Genomic DNA, 21,057 nt, shown 5'->3' on the forward strand with positions numbered 1-21,057 from the left:
TTTTTAAAATATTATGGTCATTTTGTCACTTACGTCCTATTGCAATGATTTTAATACTGTATCTGCTTCAACTTTACCTGCCCAGGGACTACAGGCGGAAATTAGCAATTGTTGCTATAACCTGGCTCAAAGCATCTCTTTTTGTTTTACACAATTAATGATTTTTGTGCATTGTCCCATGTTTTAAATAAATAAATAAATTCAATCATTCATTAACTGGAAAGAAAGTCAGCAGCTAAGATAATGTAATATTTACTTGATTTAACATCATTTCAAGCTCATAAATGAGGCCGTAATTATCTGTTATTTCAGAATAAAACGGAAGCATTCAGGCTAATTTGTGTCAACAAGAAGTGAATATATGAAAATATATGTGAAATATATGAAATATTTATGTAATTGTAAACCAGTTATAGGTGGGACTTTTCATGTTTTTACCATTAACATAAATATTATTAATACTTAACAATAAGGGCTTTACATGAGGATAAAATAACAATAATGATAAAATAAACGCAAACAGTAATATTAAGTTCATAAACGAGGGGAATTAAAGTATATATGGGTTAAAAACTGGTAATATTAGGGTATAAAAGCATAAAACAGTGTCAATAAATATTTAAATAATGTTGAATAAAGTAAAAGTAAGACAATAAGCTGCTTCTTAAATTATTGACAGAGGTTATTTGTCTCATCCTTAATAGGAGTTCCTTCCAGATCAGACTAAGGAGCTTTTTTTAATTCTTTATCATTTCCATCTTACTGGACAGAGAGGTGTAGAAAGCGAAGGTCCTGAGGCTGGTCAGCTCTTTGCCTCTGGTCTCCTCCACAGCGTCACAGAAGATGTTCTCCCAGGCGTACAGCTTCAGCAGCTTGATGCCCTTCAGGATCTCTGTGGTCGTCTTCAGACGGTCTGTGGAGTGTTCCTGAACACACCGTAGGGATCAAGTGTTAATCTTTACTGTAATCAAATGGCGTCAAAGTACATTGGTATACAGCTCTGGAAAAAAAAAATAAGAGACCACTTTCACAAATGTTTCTTAAAAGCATCTCTACATGTGTGACAGTCATTCTTTTCTTTTCTTTTTTAAATACCAACACAAACACAACTCATTCTACTCAATGAGACACTGATGAGGTCATCACCTGAACCACATCTGGTTTTATAGGAAGATTATAAAAACCACTGCTGGGATTAAACATTGATATTATCCCACAAAAACTGATTTATAAACTCTTCCTGAGTTAAAATATTCTCGCTGTGTTGTTTAGGAATAAATATGAACATGTTTTCTTTGCATTATTATTATTCAAGGTCTGATAAGACTTGATATTTTTTGTTATTTAGACTAGTTTAGTCATTTTCAGCCAATAAAAGCTCTAAAAGACGGTATTTTTATTTCAATTTTGGGAGAAGTGTTGTCAGTTGTTCATAGAATAAAACAAAAATGTAAATTTTACTCAAACACAAACATACAAATAGTAAAAACCAGAGAAACGGATCATTTTGAAGTGATCTCTTAATTTTTTCCAGAGCTGTAGTTACTTACTAGTGTGATCTTCTGTGTGTCTGCCAGCTTTGTAGCGATGAGGTATTGGAGCGGCGCCAGCAGGACGATGACGGCCGCTCCGACCAGAGCGCTGGGGCCCAGCAGGTAGTAGAGCAGGATCACTCCCATCACGATCTGGGGAGGAAACACAAAAAAACAGTAAAACAGTAAAAATCTCTGCATTAGATCAAAGACAGTAACATGAGGAGGTGTAGTTTGAGTTTCTCCTACCTGCACCGGCATGGCCCACAGGTTGGGGCAGAGGAACAGGAACCACATCAGCTGGTTGGTCTCTATGGCGACCAGGTTGTTGATCTGCCCCAGTGTCATCTCGCCCATCGACATGTTGGAGGTGGACAGACGCAGGATCTTGTTGTAGATCATCGCCTGAACAACGAAGCACACACAATGTGATACAATATAACAACAACACGGACAGTTGACACACAGCTGTGTTTCTGTACACATCAATTATTACATCTGTCTGATTAATTTTTAATGTCTATTTTTATACTCCTGAATTGACATGTTTATGGTTTCTAATATATTTGGTGAGTGACGGTTTTATTATGTTGTTTACCTACCAACCTACTCACCTATTGACCGACAGTATCTACCCACAGACCTACTCACCTCCCTTTATACCAATCCACCCATCTGTTGACTGATCATCCTACCTACCTTCCTACTTTCCTACATATGTACTGACCTATCCACCTATTGACCTATCTACCTACCAACGAACCTTTCAACCTACCCATCTACAGGCCCATCTATCTAGCTGGTAACCAACCTACATACTAGTCTCGCTCGCCAGACCCTCCTCCAGAGAAGAAGGGTCTGGCCTATGATTCTGCGATCGGAGAAAAAAACGCTCTAGCCGTTTGGAATTTTTTCGACCAGTCACAATCATTGTGGTCGGCGCCGTAGCAACGGTGCGCTTGCAAGATATTGCCGGTTGGAAACTGGATTTGGGTCTGCGGTGTAACGACGGTCGGCAACCGTTGACAGATGTTTATTCTTTTGTTCCGTCTAACTGCGGTTGGCAATCACTGACGGATATGTCTTCTTCTGTTCAGTTCAAGACACGGATGTATAATAGATCCATGGTTCGGTTGTTGTTTGTTGATGTTTCCCTTTACCAGGTGGACTGTGAAAGCTGCAGCACGGAGGCGGGACTTCCGCCGGGTGGCTCGTTCCAACCAATCAGAGGCTAATCGCAGCAACGCACTTCCGTCAGGCCAGACTACCTACATACTAACCTACCCACTTACCTATCAACCAACCTACCCATCTGTTGACCGATCATCCTACCTACCTTCCTACTTACCTATGAACAAACCTACCCACCACCTTTTGAGTATCCACTTACAAACTTACCTACCTACCAATCAAACTATCAATCTACTTGGTGACCAACCCGCCCACAGACTTACCGACCCAACTACGCACCAATTCACTGACCTCCCTCCCTATCTACATCACTTACCTACCTACCATCTACCCACCCACTCACAGACCTTCCTTCCTAGCTATCTACCTACCAACCCAGGCCAACAACCGTTGGACCTACCTACCTACCAACCAACCATTCAACCTAACCATCTACAGGTTGATCTGCCTACCTAGTGACCAACCTCCCTTTCTACCTACATGCTAACCTACCCACCTCCTTATCTACCAACCAATCCATTTGTTGAGCAATCAAACTACCTTCCTAAGCAACCTTCCTACTAATTTACTTACCAGCCCATCAACTTACTGACCTACTCACTGACCTACTTACCTTGCTACTAACCTCACGACTCACCCACAGACTGACCAATCTACCAAACTACTCACCTACCTACCACTGTATCTGCCAACCTATCTACAGCACCTACCTACCTACTTCCCACAGACCTACGTACCTTTCTACCTGTCATGAACCTACCATCTGATACTCCTGCCAAAATGATACTAGTTTTAGTGCCAGCACTAAACACACTGATCCATGTGCTAACAAGACGCTGAATGTTAAATGTCGTCTGAGGAAAAGCAGCTGAACCAGAAACTGAGGGAATAAAACACACGATCACAGTACATTTAATTGAACTTCTATTATCCGTCATGTGTTGTGTTTTGGTTCAATCATAATCGTAGTCAAACACTTGTTTTCAGTGGGAGGATTTGACCTGAGCTGACTCCAATGCATCAAACTCCACCCTGTTTCCATGGCTGTTCAGTAGTATCACAGGGTTTAATGGAGAATTAGGGTCATGTGGTCTAAATAATACCAGAGGCTTTATCCTACTAGAGTGATTCATCTGACTGAATTAATGGTTTACACAGCTGCATTTTATAGAAACGCTTTTACCTTTTGTTTTGGTGACATTTACCCTCCACACAGGGAGATTCATGTTGTTTGTGTTCAGACCCGACTCTCTGCTCCTTCAGCATTTAAAATGATCAGGTGCTTCGTGTTTGTACGAGAATATTATGAAGCTGCTGCGACCGGCGATCGCTCACATGGAGCTTTTCAAAGCAACACCTCGGCCCCGCGGAAACAAAACATCTGAGCTTCATTTTTTCCACGCCGATGTTTCACTCACCAGCAGCGCTCCTCGCAGGTTGATGCCAGTTTCTATGGTGACGTAGTACGAAGCCTGCAAGAAGGTCCTCTGCAGGATTAACGCCAGGAAGAGGAGGACGGCCAGGACGGAGGTGTTCTGCAGCAGCTTAGACGAGGACATGAAGTGGACGCCAAAGTGGGTCTCCTATAAACACACACAGAGAAAATATATATATTATAAATAGATATTATTGAATTAATAATTATTTTTACTTCATTCCTTCTAATGTTCCTCTATAACTTAAGATTCAAAAGCTTAGAATAAAATAAATACATCGTATGGGGAAACTTTGCAAATCCAGCAACAATATTACAGCAGTTTGGGCTGTTTCACATGAGGTTTTAATAAAATGGGACATTTATTTTCTGACAATTCACATAAAATAATAATAAATCACTGTTCTTCTTAAAAAAAAAAGTCATATTATAATATAAATTCTGTATTCTGGGGAATGTGTTTATGCTCATACTAAAAACATAACTAGTGTGTAGGTGATATCAAAGTTTACACCATGAACTAACAGCATCTTTTTTTATATATACAGTATATACACTGTAACTTTATAGCTGGTCAACAAACTAATGATGAACAAGCCAATTAACTTAATGCAAAAGCTCTGTTTGCATCAGACCATTAAGGCCGTTGTTGCTGATCAATAAGTGGGACTGTTTGATGGAAATATTGGATTTTTAATATGACTTTTACATCACTGTGATGAAGTAATTTAATTTGTTGTGTATTTAATTCCTGGGATCGATTGGATGAGTCAAATATAGACATTTTATGATTGGTTATTTTACCCATCAGCAGTTTCTGAATTGACTTTCCGGAAAATATAAATATAAACAAACAACGCCAGGATTTTTTATTATTTTTTTTTCTGTCTGTGGTATCAAAAAGCTCAGGCTGATGCTGCGCAGTCCTGCTCTGTGTGTTAACCTGAGGCCGAGTGTGAGGTGAGTGGGGAATTTTCCATGTCACTCAGAAATGCGGCGGCGCTCTGCTCTATCTCCGCTGCCCATTACACCCACTTTACCAGGCAGGCACCGACCTGACGACAGCAACTATAACAACATCTGCTGCCAAATGGACTGAGTGAGAAGACGCTGTCATTATAAAAGCATCTGCTCTGCCTCCGCTCGGCTGCGTTACGACCTTTGGAGGAGGAGGAGGAGGAGGAAGAAGAGGCTGGCACAGATTAAAGACGAGTGGACGTGTGATCAGCTGTGCCAGCGTCTCCTCTCTGGCCAAATGGACGTCTTGTTGAAGCGTCTGTTTTCTCTCTCTGGCTGGTAAATCCTCTGTCATTGAAACATATTCTGTATTATTGTGTGGTAGTAGTTTACACTGGATGATACTGATTTATGAAAACTGGCTCCTGAAATATCACGTATGATGAAGAGCAAACTCAAAGCTATTTAATTTATCATGATTACTACCGGTACTAACATTATTCATTCATAGTGCTTTAATTTGCTTATGGAAGTGACATTTGCAGCCTTTTTTAAGCTAACCATTTGATAATCAATAAAATAATATATAATAAACCAATTCTGTGTTTTATACTTTAGATATAAACATTTTTTAAACAAAAGTATTGATTTAAGTCATGAATGCAAAAAAAATATCTAAAAACATGTGTTGTGAACTGTTAAAGTGCTAATAAAGTTAATATGAATTCAAAACTGTCCCATATTTTTCTGATGTCACGTCTACAAAAAGCCTGTGTTTATTTTCTTGGGCTGCTTTATTCATGAGGTTTGGACCTGAGGTCATGTTTTGGAAAAGTGGAGCAGATTCTTACAAAGTGAAAACATTTTTGTGAAAACAATTCTCAGGAAGTGAGAACATTTAGGAAAATGAGACTAATTTGTTTTGTTTTGTTGTTGTTAAAAGGATTAATGACTTGGCTGCAGAGGTTAAAATTAAATGTCGGTTTACGACAGGTGGAGGCTGAATGTGTTACGTCCTACAACTACAAGTGTTTGTGTGTAACGACATTTCAGCACCTGCTTATTATAACATTACAGACGTATTATCACATCAGACACACACACACGGCTGTGTTGACATGACGACTGCGACCAACGCCTCGGTAACATCGCATCACACTGGGACTGAGTCATTCTTCCAGTGAGGACGACCCGCGGTGTTTCACTAATTTGCACTTAAGCTTTAATGAAATGATCCTGTGTAAACACCGAGTGTGAGGGGGGACGCCATGACGTTCTGCTCCGGCTTCAGACTCCATGTCTGTCGGTTCCTGTCGACGGGGGACACGGGGGGACACGGGGGGACACGGGGGGACACGGGGGGACACGGGGGGACGTCCAGCAGCGAGCGGATGCACCGACGACTGCAGATAGATACTACAGCTCCGTCTGGACACAAAGCTGCTCCAGACTCTGGTTCTTCTGCGTGCTCGAGTGAAGTTTCAGCCGCGTGTTGTGTTGTGTCTCGGCAAGAGGTCGACTCAGGTCACAAACCACAACAACATGTTTCCATCGCACTGGGAGCTGCTGCCTCCTCACTGCATTATGATACTGTATCACGTCTTTAAATACACAGGGCTGCAGACTATTGCCCCTAAAGTTTGAGACAGTGCAAAAATGCAGATTTTTCATCTATTTGCACATGTGCAACCAGTAAATTTGCTGATTTTTCTTTCGAAAGGTGTACAGAAAAGAAAAATGAATTTGATTCCTATCTGGGTCATAAAATTAGTGTAATAACTCATCTATCAGACGATGTAGGCCAAACTTTGTGCAAAATTCTATTTTCGAGTAAATCCTGGATGAAAGTGTGGTATTTCTTTTTCGCATTGGATAATGCAGGCGCACGAATTATGCGTAAGCCTGCGGAAGATTCATCAGCCACTGATATTGGATCCGTCATCCGTCAATCAAACGTCTGAGACAACACACACACACGGAGCTCGGTCTCGCCCCAAACATTGAATATCCCGCCCACTCGATAACGACCAATCAAATTAGTTTTCCCTACTCGGGCAAACCTGTGCGGCAACTCGTGGAAACTCGTAGAAGGAGGCGACAAACGGCCATTTCTGAACACCTTTAAACACTGGTGAAATGTGGAAGATCTGGAATCTGTCATTACAGGTGTCAGGCCGATGTGTGTGAGGATGAATGAAAGGGAAATGTAAATATTTGCTTTGCAAGTTGATTTAAAATGTGCACCCCTACATTTTCTGCTTGTACTCCTAAAAGTTTAAGTTAGGGGGCCACTGTGTTCCTAGTATAAAAAGTTAATCTGAAGTTTTATTCAGATAAAACTGTTATTTCTTACAAATATGATTTAGTTAAGTTGCTGTTGCACTTAAAAGGAGCTGTTATTTATTCCAGGGCTTCTTTAGTTGCTGCTGCAGCTACTGCGTCTTATTTTTACACTGTGGCTGCACTTTAACAGCTGTTTAAAGGAAGTAGCTGTTTACTCTTTGATTTATTTGTTTGTCTCTTATCATGTTCCTTCTCAGTCACGACTCCCAAACCAGATAATAAAAGAAGTTCCATGGTGGTCAGTTATTCTCTGCATTCTGTTCCTCACAGGGTCAGAGAACAATAATATATTATAACTGTTGTTAAAGCAGAAGTAAGCGATCCGGTCGTTTTGGCTAATGCTGCGTTCCAGGCAGGCTTTTGAAACCGTAAATTACAGCTTCAAGTCACAACTTACGACTTTGTAGCGTTTCAGGCAACCCACTCGTGTTTCTCCGACCTGTTTTACATGTGAAAGTCACTATAACGGCCACTCGTAACTTCCGACCCGTGAACTCGTACCAGATCGAACTGGTACGACTTCACAGGTCGGAAAAACACGAGTTACGGGTTGCCTTGAACGCACCATAACAGTCCTCGTCCCTACGTCACCACATTCACGCGCATCCCTTAGCTGCACACACAGCCCTTCATGCGTGTGCAAGTGATTGCTGTCGGAAGATATAACTATTTAAGACTTTTATTAACACAAAAATATCGCTTACTTCTGCTTTAACTTAGAGATCAGGAGATAAAACACTAAACCCTGACTAATTAGTCACAAAATCAATGAATTGACCATATTTCAAACTTAAAACCTGCAGATTGTGAGGGGCAGTGGTTATAGTCTACTTGCCAACAATGAGTACCCGGAAATGTTGAGTACCCCAAAGTTTTATGTTAGAAATATATAGTATGGGTCTCCAGTATTCAGAAACTGCCGGATGCTAACTTATATATATTGGGCAATTAGCACAATTGACATAATTAGCATAAATTAGCATAATTGCCTATATGGGCAATATTTCAGCAAAATTGACTTGGCTGATCTGGGCAATATTGGAGTGGTTTTAGGGGTTATTGATGATGCTGAATCCATTTCTGACATTTTCAAAATTCAAAATGGCTGTCTAAACCGGAAGGGACCAGATGAAATCCATCAAAATCGGCCCACTGGCGGTTAAAATCTGGTCACTTCCGGTTTAGACAGCCATTTTGAATTTTGAAAATGTCAGAAATGGATTCAGCATCATCAATAACCCCTAAAACCACTCCAATATTGTCCAGATCAGCCAAGTCAATTTTGTTGAAATATTGCCCATATAGGAAATTATGCTAATTTATGCTAATTATGGCAATTGTGCTAATTGCCCAATATATATAAATTAGCATCCGGCAGTTTCTGAATACTGGGGACCCATACTATATATTTCTAACATAAAACTTTGGGGTACTCAACATTTCCGGGTTCACAATGGGGCCCTGTGGGCTGGCAAGTAGACTATTAGTTTGGTTATAAATTGAAAAATAAATGTTGATATTGGATATTGTTTTGAGTGTGTGTAAATGTAGTTTTAAAGCCTGTGAACACACACACACACACACACTGTACATACACCGTCCATGGTCCTGTTGTATGAGCCGACGTCGTTGTTGTCCTCCTTCAGGTACTTGACGATGCCGGAGATGCAGAGCGGCCCGGCGAAGCCCAGCAGGTCGGCAAGGTAACGGAAGGTGCTGCTGAGCAGGATGGGACGTCCGAACGCTCGGTACATGGAGCGCCAGATGGACGGGGCTCGGTCCGGGTCCTCCGCCGTCTGCACGGGACACACAGAGGTGTAATAAGTTTATTATAATAATCATAATAACAGTGATAATCAGTGAGGTCACAGCTTCAGCGTCTCACCCTCTGGTCCTCGTAGGCGTCTTTGAGCCGCAGGTAGTTGGTGAGCGCTCTCATGGCGATGGGCAGTTTGCCGATCTTCTTCAGCTCGATGGGTCGTTTGTGAGCTCCCATGATGAGAGGGTTCATCCACCAGTACGTCGCCTGCAGACGAGTCACAGCCAGAATTCACCATGAGACATAAACCAGAGTTTTCCACTAGAAAAAACTGGCACCGTACAACGTTTTCAAAAGATTCATTAAGATTTCATAGTCTGAGTCTCAGAATAATCCTTCTCCTTAGACCTGTTTGGTTTCAGAAAATATTTTTTAAGATTTGCTTTTTTCGACATGTCCGACCGCTCCCAATTTTGTAGTTTTACCGCAGTGCGCACATGCGTTGTCAGAGTAAATGAAACGAATGCAACAAGTTTAGTTCCGTGTGAAAAAGAAAAAGTTTCGTTCCACATACACATTCATAAGAAATAAGATTCAGTTGTTTTGTTTTTTTTATAAAATGACATGTGGAAATTGCCTATTTTAAAGGGATAGTAGCATTTTTTAAAAGTGGGGTTGTATGATCTACAAATAGCCCCTAAGTACTTTAATTGCAGTAGAAGACTCTCTGCACTCCTCCCGTTAGCAACGCCAGCCCATAGCCCTGCCCAGAGATTTACAACATACATTGTTGTGAATGGACCCAAAGAAACGGCCTATTTTCGTGGCCTAAAAGAGGTTTTACCTGAAAAAAAAATACACAGTTCCATTGTGCACTATAATACAATTTTTTCCAGCCCCTCAAAGTGCAGGAAAAACGCAGTTTTTTTTGGAGCTAACCAACTGCTGATCGGCGGGCGCTAACCCTGGGCCGGAGGGATACGTGAGTTGGTTAGGTCCAAATAAAAACTGCACTTTGAGGGGCTGGAAAAAATTATATTATAGTGAACAATCGAACTGTGTATTTTTTTTTCACGTAAAACCTCTTTTAGGCCACGAAAATAGGCTGTTTCTTTGGGTCCATTCACAACAATGTATGTTGTAAATCTCTGGGCAGGGCTATTATGGGCTGGTGTTGCTAACGGGAGGAGTGCAGAGAGTCTTCTACTGCAATTAAAGTACTTAGGGGCTATTTGTAGATCATACAACCCCACTTTTAAAAAATGCTACAATCCCTTTAATAAAATTCAAATTATGCTTAGAGGGAATATTTTCACCAGATGTTTGGTTAAAAAATACCGGACTTGGGAAGATTAGGTATACCAGTCAAAGTCTGGTAATTACCAGATAAGGGAAACCCAGACATAAACATCAAGTTTGACTGGTGCATGAGCTGAATCACAGCCAGTTCTCTGAGGATGTTGTGAACTAAAATATACTGTATATAAAAAATATGAATAATTTTGTTTGCACCTTAGAGAGCAGGTTGACAAATGGCTGCAGGAAGCGAACGCCCAAATCCTGTAAATCCTCAGGCGGCTTCACCTTCTGAGGGTTGGCGAAGAAGACGTACTTCTACAGAGAGACACGAGAAGAAGATGTGTGGGTTTATATTATATCTGTAGCTGACACATTAAAGGTTCAGTCTGTATCATCAGTGTGAAACGCGGCGGCTCGGCGCGGCTCACCCTGACCCGGATGACGTTGACCTCCACGGCCATCAGCAGCCCGTACAGGATCACCAACAGAGCCGTGATGCAGAACCTCAGGTGCCGCGGTCCCACGTGGTTCTCTGCGTACTTCCACAGCTTGATGGACTTTGTGATGAACGCCAGCACCCAGTAAATGAAAAGAACTGAGGACAAAAAAAAAACACAGTGTAAAATAAAAGTTTAATTATACATATATAAATGAGTTTGTTTAACACCTTCTTGTTCCAGTCACCTGATCTGAGCCTTGACCCTCGATACCACAATAAAGCAAAGTAGGAGCTATGAATTGTGGGATTTGTAGTTCAGTTAAAGCCAAACAGATGCTGAGACTCACCAAGCAGCAGTTTGGGGAAGTTGGACGTCTCTATGTTGTGGTAATAAACCACCGATGTCGTTGCTGCTACGAAACCCATGAACGCCGGCATGTAGAGGTGGAGGTGGTTCGTCCCCATCATCCTACAGAGACACGACAAAACAGATCAGGACGCACATTTTCAATATAAAAAAAACAGGAAAATCTTAATTATCTTAAAGGGATAGTTCAACATTTAGGCAAATTGGCCCATTGCCATAATCCCTATAGTCATAGCAGTAGGTTTGTTACTTTTAATTGTCGGTGCAAGCTATTTTTAGAACGGCGGAGCAGAGCCGTGAGCTGCTCAGAGCTACGCTACGGAGGCTCATGGGATTTCTTGGTTTCAATGCAGAGACTGCTTGATGAAAAACTGCCCAGTTTTGCATGAATTTCCCTCTAAAACAACTCTGTCTGGTAACGTTGTGTTATTATCTCATAGCGTGGTGAATGTGCAGGTCACAACTTGTCCACCAGAGTGTTTTGGAGTTGTTGAATTGTGTATTTGATGAGTTTGATGAGGGAAACCAAGAAATTGCGGCTCGGCTGTTCTAAAAACAACGTGCACCAACAATTAAAGGTAACAAACCTACTGCTATGACTAAAGGGATTATGGCAATGGGCCAATTTGCCAAAATGTTGCACTACCCCTCTAAGACAATACAGAAACAACAGCAGTGTTTTGTGTGGCGACGTCTCTCTCTGAGGTCTCACTTGTTGGAGACGATTCCCTCTGCGAACTCGCAGACGTGGACGAAGAGCAGAGAGAAGGTGAGGATCCACCTCATGTTGTGTCCAGGGAAGTGAAGCCATGTGTTGTGATGGATCTGGACCTTGGAGCTCTGACTGCCCCAACCTGATGGAGACAGAGGAGAGAGAGAGAGAGAAAGAGAGGGCGGTGATCAATCTGAACCTGAGCTGAGAGGAGGAGAAAGGGTCTAAATATTTAAATACACATTAAAACTTCATTGTTTTATCGTCTTATATTAATCCACCTGTTAAACGACCTGTCAGTTTGAGAGTGAGAGAAAATTCTTCTTCTGTATTTTGGATTTTTTGCACATGGAGGTAAAACATGAAATCTATTGTGATTCTACAATGAATGGGTAAGGTATTTCTCAGTTAATTAGTTGTTAATTATTCAACATTTATGTCCTTGACCTTGACAGAAGCCGAAAATTGTCAAATTTTTTTTAATTACGAACTAAAACTCTCAATAAAAGCATACAGAATCCTCTAATTATAAGAAGAATATATATCTTGATGTATCATTTGGTCTAAAAAACATTAGATACTGTATGTCTGTCAAAGTTCAAGGTGTCATCTTCAAATATTTTAACTAAACTTTAAATTTAGGCCAAAAAAATCTCATTAAATGTGTAATTTATGATATATTTTGCATCTGTAAATCTAAATCCAGCTCTAGTGAATTGCTTACTAGGTTAAATAACTAAGTAGAGTGATACTATGGGTCAGTAACATGCGTGTTTAACTCGTGGGTTTGTTATGAGCTTCGTTTCTGCTCTGAACTAAACGGATCGCAGCCGAGCGGAGCCTCAGGGGACCGAGGCCATAAAAACAAAAGAACCAGGAAGCATCAATTATTGAGTCCTGAGGGAGCGGGCCGAGGGCTTCTGGTCAGAATCATTCCCATAAACTACTACTATGACTACCACACACACAACAAATAACAAAACATGCAGCCAGTTCAAGTTATTTTCTACAAATGAATACAGTAAAAACACAGAAAGAACTAAACAAACTAATCAATACACAGTTACTGTATACGTCATCATTCTGTATCACTGCAGTTTCATTTACTGTTTCCTGCAGGAAAGTCCAGTGTGACTGGATCACTGAGCAGCTGTTTTAATCCCGTCTTAACTGCTCTTAAAGCTGCTTAAAGTTCACACTGGTGACAAGGAAATGCCTTTAAGTGTGTGTGTGTGTGTGTGTGTGTGTGTGTGTGTGTGGATGTATCACTAACACATCTGCTGCAGCTGCCAGAGGACAGGGAGTCATCGGTCAGTGTGACAGAGTCGTCGTGACGCTCTGGTTACCAGAGTCGAAGTTCGACAACGTTTTATAATCTGAGTCCAAATTATTAATTGATTAAATGAATATTCAGATTTTTCTGAATATTTGTGTAAAACTATGTCAAAGTATCTGATAAATAATAAAGAGACAAAGTTAAAGTAGAACTGATCAAGAATTAAAACAAACCTATTGAGATCTGAGATAATATTAGTAACTGAAAACACAGAAACTCAGTGAGGTTTTATGTTGAAGTCTCTTAATTTGACATTAATGTAACTTGGTGCTTTAATTAAATATATATTTATATATATTCATTGTATATTTTACACATTAACAACTTCTTCATCTTTAAGCTTTGTGTTTAAATTGAGATATAAAGTTACATAACACAGCGATGGAGGATTTCAGCCTCTTCCTGTCATCTACTACTTATCCATTTTTAAAAAACCTCTTATCTGAGACAGAGTCATGTGAGGGCTGTGGGATTTCCCAGCATGCACTGGGGCTGGTTCACCCCGGTCAGTCGTAGTGGAAAAAATAAATACATAAAAAGCACATGGTTCAGTTCTCCAAGTGTCCGATAATGAGCTGCACTGTTGCCACGACGGTGCATGTGAACCAATCACAACACAGATGAATAATAATGCTTTTAGTTGTTAAATACTTGCTTCTTATATGTGACGACTTGATGCCTTTCTTTTTCACTAGTAGCAGTCACATCACAGACAAAATTAATGATCATTTAAAGAAATTATTCAGATATAAGAAGTGTGAGCTGTTGACCTATGCTGCGTTCATGTCCCACAGAAAAATGGGATAATACAACTCCCATGATGGTTTAAAACTCATCTGAGTGTCTTAAATAATAAGGTACATTTCATTTGTGCAGTGATTGATCAATTAATAAGATATTTAGCCAATGAAATACTAATAATGAAAGGACACGTGGCACATTAGCATAATAATCAAATCTAAACTAATTTAACTTCATCTTAAAACTTAATTTCACATTAAAATGTATGTTTCCTATCAGTTTATCGAGATTAAATAGTTGATTATTGTTTGTTTTATTGATTATATTTGACAACAGGTGGATTATGGATTGAATCACCTACCGATGAAGAGGATGGGGAAGGTGATGAAGAGCAGGAAGACGTGGGGCACCAGGTTGAGAGCGTCCACGAAGCAGCCATTGTTCAGAACGCCCTTGTGGACGCTGTAGGCATGGGTACCGGCCTCGTTGCCGCAGAACGACAAGGCCATGCCCCCGGACCACCGCTCAGCACGAGCCCCCACTCAGTCTGAGGAACAAACACATGAATGAAAAAATATATTTCTTACTCTTTTGTCACATTTGAATGTTTAAGAACATCAAATTGATTTTGATATTAGACAAAGATGACCCAAGTAAATATAAAATGCAGCTTTTAAATGATGATTTCATCTATTAAGGGAAAAAAGCTACTCAAACCTACCTGGCCCTGTGTGGAAAAGTAATTGCCCCCCTTGTTAAATCATGAACTAACTGTGATAAACCTTTTTTTTAAATCCAGAAATCACAAAATTAGGACTGCAACTAACAATTATTTTCATTATCGATTAATCTGTCCTTATTAAACAATTAATCGATTAGTTGTTTGGTCAATAAAATAATGAAAAATGTCAATCAGTGTTCCTCAAACCACAAAATGACGTCCTCCAATGTCTTGTTTTGTCCAAAAACCAAAGAGAGAGAGAAACCAAAAATATTCACATTTAAGAAGCTGAAATCAGAGAATTTGGACCAAAACCAATTATTCGATTATCAAAATAGTTGAAGATTAATTTAATAATCGATTATTGTGCGATTAATTGATTAATTGTTGCAGCTCTAAACAAAATAATTGACATCTGTCAGTCTGGAAAGTGTTAGAAAGCCATTTCCAAAGTTTTGGGACTCCGGCTAACTATAGTTGTGTTGTGTTTTATTTGATGGGCAGTTTTGTTTCTGTTTTGTCGTCTGGGTCACTGACAGCTCTTTGACCTTTGGAGTCTGGGTCCGACATGTTTGCGGTCTGTCACACACACTTCCACAGTGTGAAGCACGGCAGCTATTTCAGGGGCTTCGTCCAGCAACATACCTGTCAGCTTATGGTGCTTTAATATTAAATGAATGAAGAACTCCTGGGGGTTGATGTGTCATTACAAGTCATCAGGATGCCACGACTTAAGTGTCGGGGTCTCAGGTTGTCGTTGCTGTTGTTTTTTTTAATCGTTATTTAAACGTTAAGAGCTCAAAGTTGACATTAGCTGCTTCACAGGCCTGAATCCAAGACCTCCTGATTATAGCTCACCTCATAAAATATTGATCCACGCTGCTGCCAGTGCAATGACTCACCAGTCTACAGCAGAACACACATCTGTTTGAAGGGCGTTGGAGGTGTCGTTTTATGATTTAACAAACTCTGAACTTGTATTAAAGCAGAAGTAAGCGATCCGGTCGTTTTGGCTGCTTCTTGCCAGCCGATGGAGTTAGCAATCCCCGCCCTCGTCATGGATCTATTGGTCCTCTTCCCTACGTCACCACATTCACACGCATCCCTTGGCTGCACACACAGCCCTTCATGCCGTTCTCTCTCCTCATTGGATAAAGGTTGTAGGATACAAGAAAAGTTTTCTCCTCGGCTCAGAGCAGAGCAGAGTGACTGACAGACCCGTGTTTCAGTCCAAACACTCTATATAAGTGATTGCTGTCGGAAGATAGAACTATTTAAGACTTATATTAACACAAAAATATCGCTTACTTCTGCTTTAAGAGTCAAACTCTGAGATCTCTGTCCATCCAGTCGACTCCAGACTTGGGAAGTTCAGAGTCGACAGTGAAGGTTTTTTTGGATCAGTGGTGTCCAGGAAAATCAAAGGAAGTTCCTCCATGATGGAAACCACTGTGGACAAGGATGAACCTGAACTACAGGACTTCAGGACTTTGATCCTGTACGTCGTCTACTGACAGCAGAGACTGTTCAGATACAGGTGTTTCATTACAGACCGTCCAACACGTGACATGTAAACCTGAGTGAAAGAAATCTTTGAGCGGAGGAACAAACAAAACATCAATTCATTACAACTATGGCCTTTAAGACCAAGAGATACAGGAGGCAACAAGACGCCGTGCTGGAAGTGTTGATGGATCAGCTCCATAAAGCCTTGGGTCCATAAAGCCTTGGGTCATATTTCCTGTCAGGATGCAGAGTACGGTGAGTTTCTCTATCAGGCTGGAGATGGAGACTAAGATGAAGAATGATGGTTGAGCTCAAAGAGGAGGAACAAGCAAACATTGAGAAGTTGAAGGAGGATCAGGAGATGATCCAGGGGCTGAAGACTACGTTGTCCATCAGGAACTGGAGAGTCTCAAAGCAAAGGTGGAGGAACTGACCTCAAACTTGAACCTTCAGCTTGTCAATAAACTGAAGAAGCAGCAGAAGGAGCAAGAGGAGGACGAGGAGGAGATGTTCACACTTGCTGAGGCCCAGAAAAATGGATCTAAATCCTAAAGTCTCAGAGAAGAAGACGTTAATTCTCTGAAAAAAGATATGTTACTTCCATGGTTTGAGACAGGAGGAGGAGAAGGTGTCTACAACCAGATGAGACCCAACAGAGTCTGTACCTCCATATGGTGTAATTACATGCACGTGTACCATAAATAAATATTGTCTTGACTTGATTAAAGTCTTCATTCATGTTTTTCCCAGAGTCAGCGTTATCAGCTTTTAAGAAAACCGTCATTGACCTTTGAAATTAAAAGTTCTCATAGACGTAACCGAATATTTACGTCATAAAACATCCAATTACGTAGGATTACATCATTTGTTACAGGCTAACATTATGGCTCCACCCCCAAAAAATATGGCAGCCATCTTTGTTTGGCCAAAGCTCAATTATGCATCCTGTAATTTGATGCCATCCAATTGATAAATAATAATAATAATAACCACTTTATCATACCAAGCAAACGGGCAGATGGTGGAAAAATGTATCGTTCCTATTTAAGTTCTGATCCAACATGGAAGCATGGAGCTGTAAATGCCAGAAGTGAAACTTTCCCATGTGACTGAGCATTAAAAAGTGAGTGATTTACAGAGCCTGTCCATACAATACGAGCCCTGATTAAATACTAACATCGTTCTGGAAACTATAAAACAGAAACTTGGCTCCAAACATAAGCAGACTTCAGGCTGGACGGTTCAGACCATAAATATCATGTTAAAATGTGATAATGTTGGTTAATTAACCTCCAGAGTTCACTACAAACACCACCTGCATTTAACTACCACACTGTTAACAACAGCAAATGTTTCCAAAAATACTAAAAAAGCCTCCTGTGAAAGTTAATTTACACATCTGTGAAGTCAAACAGAGTGGTTAAGTGAAGTTAGTTGAATGAGTTAAGGCTAATATTAACACAACACAGTGTCTTACCTCGGAGTAAAGTAATAATCCTCAGTGACACCGTTTCATTCCTGATGCCTGAGATTTAAAAAAAAAAAAAGCAAAGAGAAAAAAAAGAAAAAGTAAGAAAAACAAACAGAGGGAATGAAAAAGAGGAAAAGAAACAATTTACTGTGAGAGTTGGAGAGAAAAAAGTTGATTATTTTTAGCCCCGTTAAGAGCATCAGCTGCTCCGCATACTGCTGCGTGTCTCTGCCAGCGGCGTCAAGCTGCACACAGCGCGGTTTTACACTTCCGGTGGTGGCCTTACAAAATAAAAGTCCTCTTTCACCAAGCGACTGAAAAGAGAGCGAATCCAACTAATTACATTTACTCACAGCTTAATAATGACAAAGAAAAATCACAAAAACTACACTATGAGATGTTCATGCAAAGACTATTAAATATTTAAATGTCTCAAAGAATATAAAAACTTTACAAATATCACAAATCAAAGCTTAAATAAGCCAACATCAAGCCGGTTGTGTTCCTCACTTACATCTGGTTAAATAATAGGAATAACATCAACAGATGTATTGTGGACATTAGAATATATTTTGAGCCTCTCTGTAATATATAAATATAAATCAAGCAGTCCTGTGTTAGTATTTCTTAATTAATCAAATCACCAAAAATAATTGCAACCACCGGAAACCTGAAGACTTCTGGGACCCTGAGCTTCATTATATTTGACTAGGCTATTGGTAATGTAGCCTTGACTGTTATTGAACTGTGTATGGGTGGAAGATATGTTAAGTTAATACGTTTTAATAATAATTCAATTGTTCTCTATTACATTACACGATTCTGTTTTATCCATTTTCTCAAAGAAATGTATTTTCTTCTGGCGACATAAACTTATTTTGAAGGTATAAACGTCGTAACTTCCGGTGTGAGTTTACGTAACTTCGGCGAACTTGACTCAACTTTCCCTCCTATCAGATTTCCTAACATGAACCAGTTTAGCGGTGAGAGGGGGGTTTATTATGGGCTGCTTCTTCAACAGCCAACTGACATGTCACCTACACACACTTTACAAACTTTAAACTTCAAACACCGTCACTTTATCTGATCACAGCTTTGACATAGAAACTGGTAACTAATCCAAGTTTAATAACATTTTATTACTAAAAAACAAAAAAACAATAACAGTGTCCAATCAGATGTGCTGGTGTTGTCATTTTCTATCATTCATCTTTTAATTAATTATAAAATAAATTAAATTAAAGCATAAAATTCAATCCTACATCTGTACAATTATGGATATTTTACAAAAACCTCCGAGAGCTATTATATTATAAATCACATAACATTTCCAAGAGAATATATATCCATATCCCAACAAAAAAAAATACAAAATAAACTGTAATATTATTGATACTCTCAGAGTCTGATTTGCTCTGGGTTCATACACAGCAGTTCGCAGTGAAATTATCCATAATCTGAACCCACTCTGAATGAATCGCTGCAGGATTCAGTGGGGAAATCGCGTGGCTTGGCATTAAAAGGCGTCGGACAGAGGAGACCTCAGACACGGTCACCAGAGCCCACTGAGGCGGACACTGTCCCCTCACTGTCCACTATGTGTAGCCTATATAAAGATGCACAGTTCAGAGGAACGAGGTGAAATCCCTGCACTGTGTAATCAGAGAGAATCGATACATACTGTAACAAAAACAAAGCAGCTGAACAAAACTCAATTGAGAAATTAATCGATTTAAAGTTTATACTCATATACTCCAATATGAAAACTGTTAAAGGTGACTTTATGTTTTATTATAAACCGATCAGATGCATTGTTGTGTTCGTCGTGAATAGAAACGCTGTAGGAAGATGCAGCTTCATAAAACTTTGGATGTTTTCAACTGTCCCGTCTGGATTTCCTGCAGCTTCCTCACAGCACGATTCACCTTCATCCACCATGGAGCCCCGCGTGAATCAAACTCATACTCATGCATGGAAGTATTAATGTAATTGATAATGGGAATACCGAAATTAAGATGAATCTCCACTTAATCCAGATATTATATTGAGATATATACTGAAGCTACACATTTGCACGCAGAGTGGGTGGTGATTTAAATGGTCAGATTTCTGAATGAAGTCCGGTGCGCGTCTTTTTTCACGTTAAGAGGACACCTACGCATCTATCTTGCAGCAGCAGCAGCAGCACACTGATGATGATGCTGCTGTCGTCTGGTTGTGAATATGAATGCGAATGTGAATGACACTGAGGGATGAAATGGGAAAGCCTGATACTCACCCCTACCCCGGCCTCTGACGCAGGTCTGTCGGTCACAGCGTCCCCTCGGCTTGGACTCTCACTCCGCCGTGCGCGTCTCACAATTATTGCGGCTTAAGGTTTATACCCAAAGGCACGGGGGGCAGGAAGGAAATGCCTATCGTATAACTGTAGTGGAGTGTCCTCAGATACGGTATTATGGCGCTCAAGGCAGCGCAGCACGACACACACACGTATACACACATCACACACCACACACTCGCAGATGGCAGCGTTTCGAGATGATATTATTCCCCTTAATGCACAATAAATGGCAAGAAATAACACAGGGGGGAAATGTAGGTCACATTAAAGCCAACCGAGCAGCACCACAGAGATGAATGGGATTTTTCTTTCTTTGCAACAATGAATGCACTAGTAGTGCATGTGCAGGTGCTGCCCCCGGTTCATGTTATCTGAACTGAGCAACAGCAATATCAAGGCTTAAATATGGAAACCCCTTGAGAAAATATAAATATTAGATTTAGCATTAGGTATCAATTTGCAATTTTGTTTAAAATCAGACCCAAGCAGCTCAGGACCCACTGTGAGTTAATAAGGAGTTATCACAAGCTGTTAACCCCAAGTTAATGATATGTAAACAAGTATCCAGGCCCAACAATTCAACGAGCAAAACACAAAATATAGACTGTTTATCAAAACTCTGACACTCCATTAGACTTATTTTAAACTGTAAATAATAATAATACATTTAAAATAAACTAAAATGAACAATATCACCTCAAAAAGTAACATAAATGGAGTTTTAGGGGGGGGGGGACATACACGGTGATTCCGGCGCCTCCTCTCGGTCAACCGCTACCGTTTGGAACGCAGCTAGCCTAGCCTAGCCTAGCCTAGCTTAGCTTAGCTTAGCTTAGCTTCTTTAGCCTCCTCTGGGACCGTTGCCGAGCGACATCACGCTAACTGCCGGAGGAAGTAGCCTCCTGCT

At 40.3% G+C, this 21,057-nt stretch overlaps 1 protein-coding gene across 1 annotated transcript in view; it reads right to left on the minus strand.

Moving 5' to 3' along the window:
* The window catches only part of abcc9 (ATP-binding cassette, sub-family C (CFTR/MRP), member 9), a 79,349-nt gene extending 61,289 nt beyond the window's left edge, over positions 1–18,060 (minus strand). Inside the window, exons 1-12 of the mRNA XM_085769858.1 lie at positions 17,816–18,060; positions 14,473–14,658; positions 12,035–12,176; positions 11,303–11,424; positions 10,945–11,111; positions 10,730–10,831; positions 9,344–9,484; positions 9,054–9,254; positions 4,142–4,306; positions 1,782–1,937; positions 1,551–1,685; positions 764–926 (exon numbers count right to left, since the gene is read on the minus strand). Of these exons, the coding sequence (XP_085625984.1) occupies positions 764–926; positions 1,551–1,685; positions 1,782–1,937; positions 4,142–4,306; positions 9,054–9,254; positions 9,344–9,484; positions 10,730–10,831; positions 10,945–11,111; positions 11,303–11,424; positions 12,035–12,176; positions 14,473–14,620 (1,642 nt within the window). The 5' untranslated portion in view covers positions 14,621–14,658; positions 17,816–18,060. The remainder of the gene's footprint in view (positions 1–763; positions 927–1,550; positions 1,686–1,781; positions 1,938–4,141; positions 4,307–9,053; positions 9,255–9,343; positions 9,485–10,729; positions 10,832–10,944; positions 11,112–11,302; positions 11,425–12,034; positions 12,177–14,472; positions 14,659–17,815) is intronic.
* Between the last annotated feature and the right edge of the window lie 2,997 nt (positions 18,061–21,057).

The sequence above is a fragment of the Trachurus japonicus genome, chromosome 23 (genome assembly GCF_045865225.1).
Source record: "Trachurus japonicus isolate A0001 chromosome 23, Traja_1.0".
NCBI lineage: Eukaryota > Metazoa > Chordata > Actinopteri > Carangiformes > Carangidae > Trachurus > Trachurus japonicus.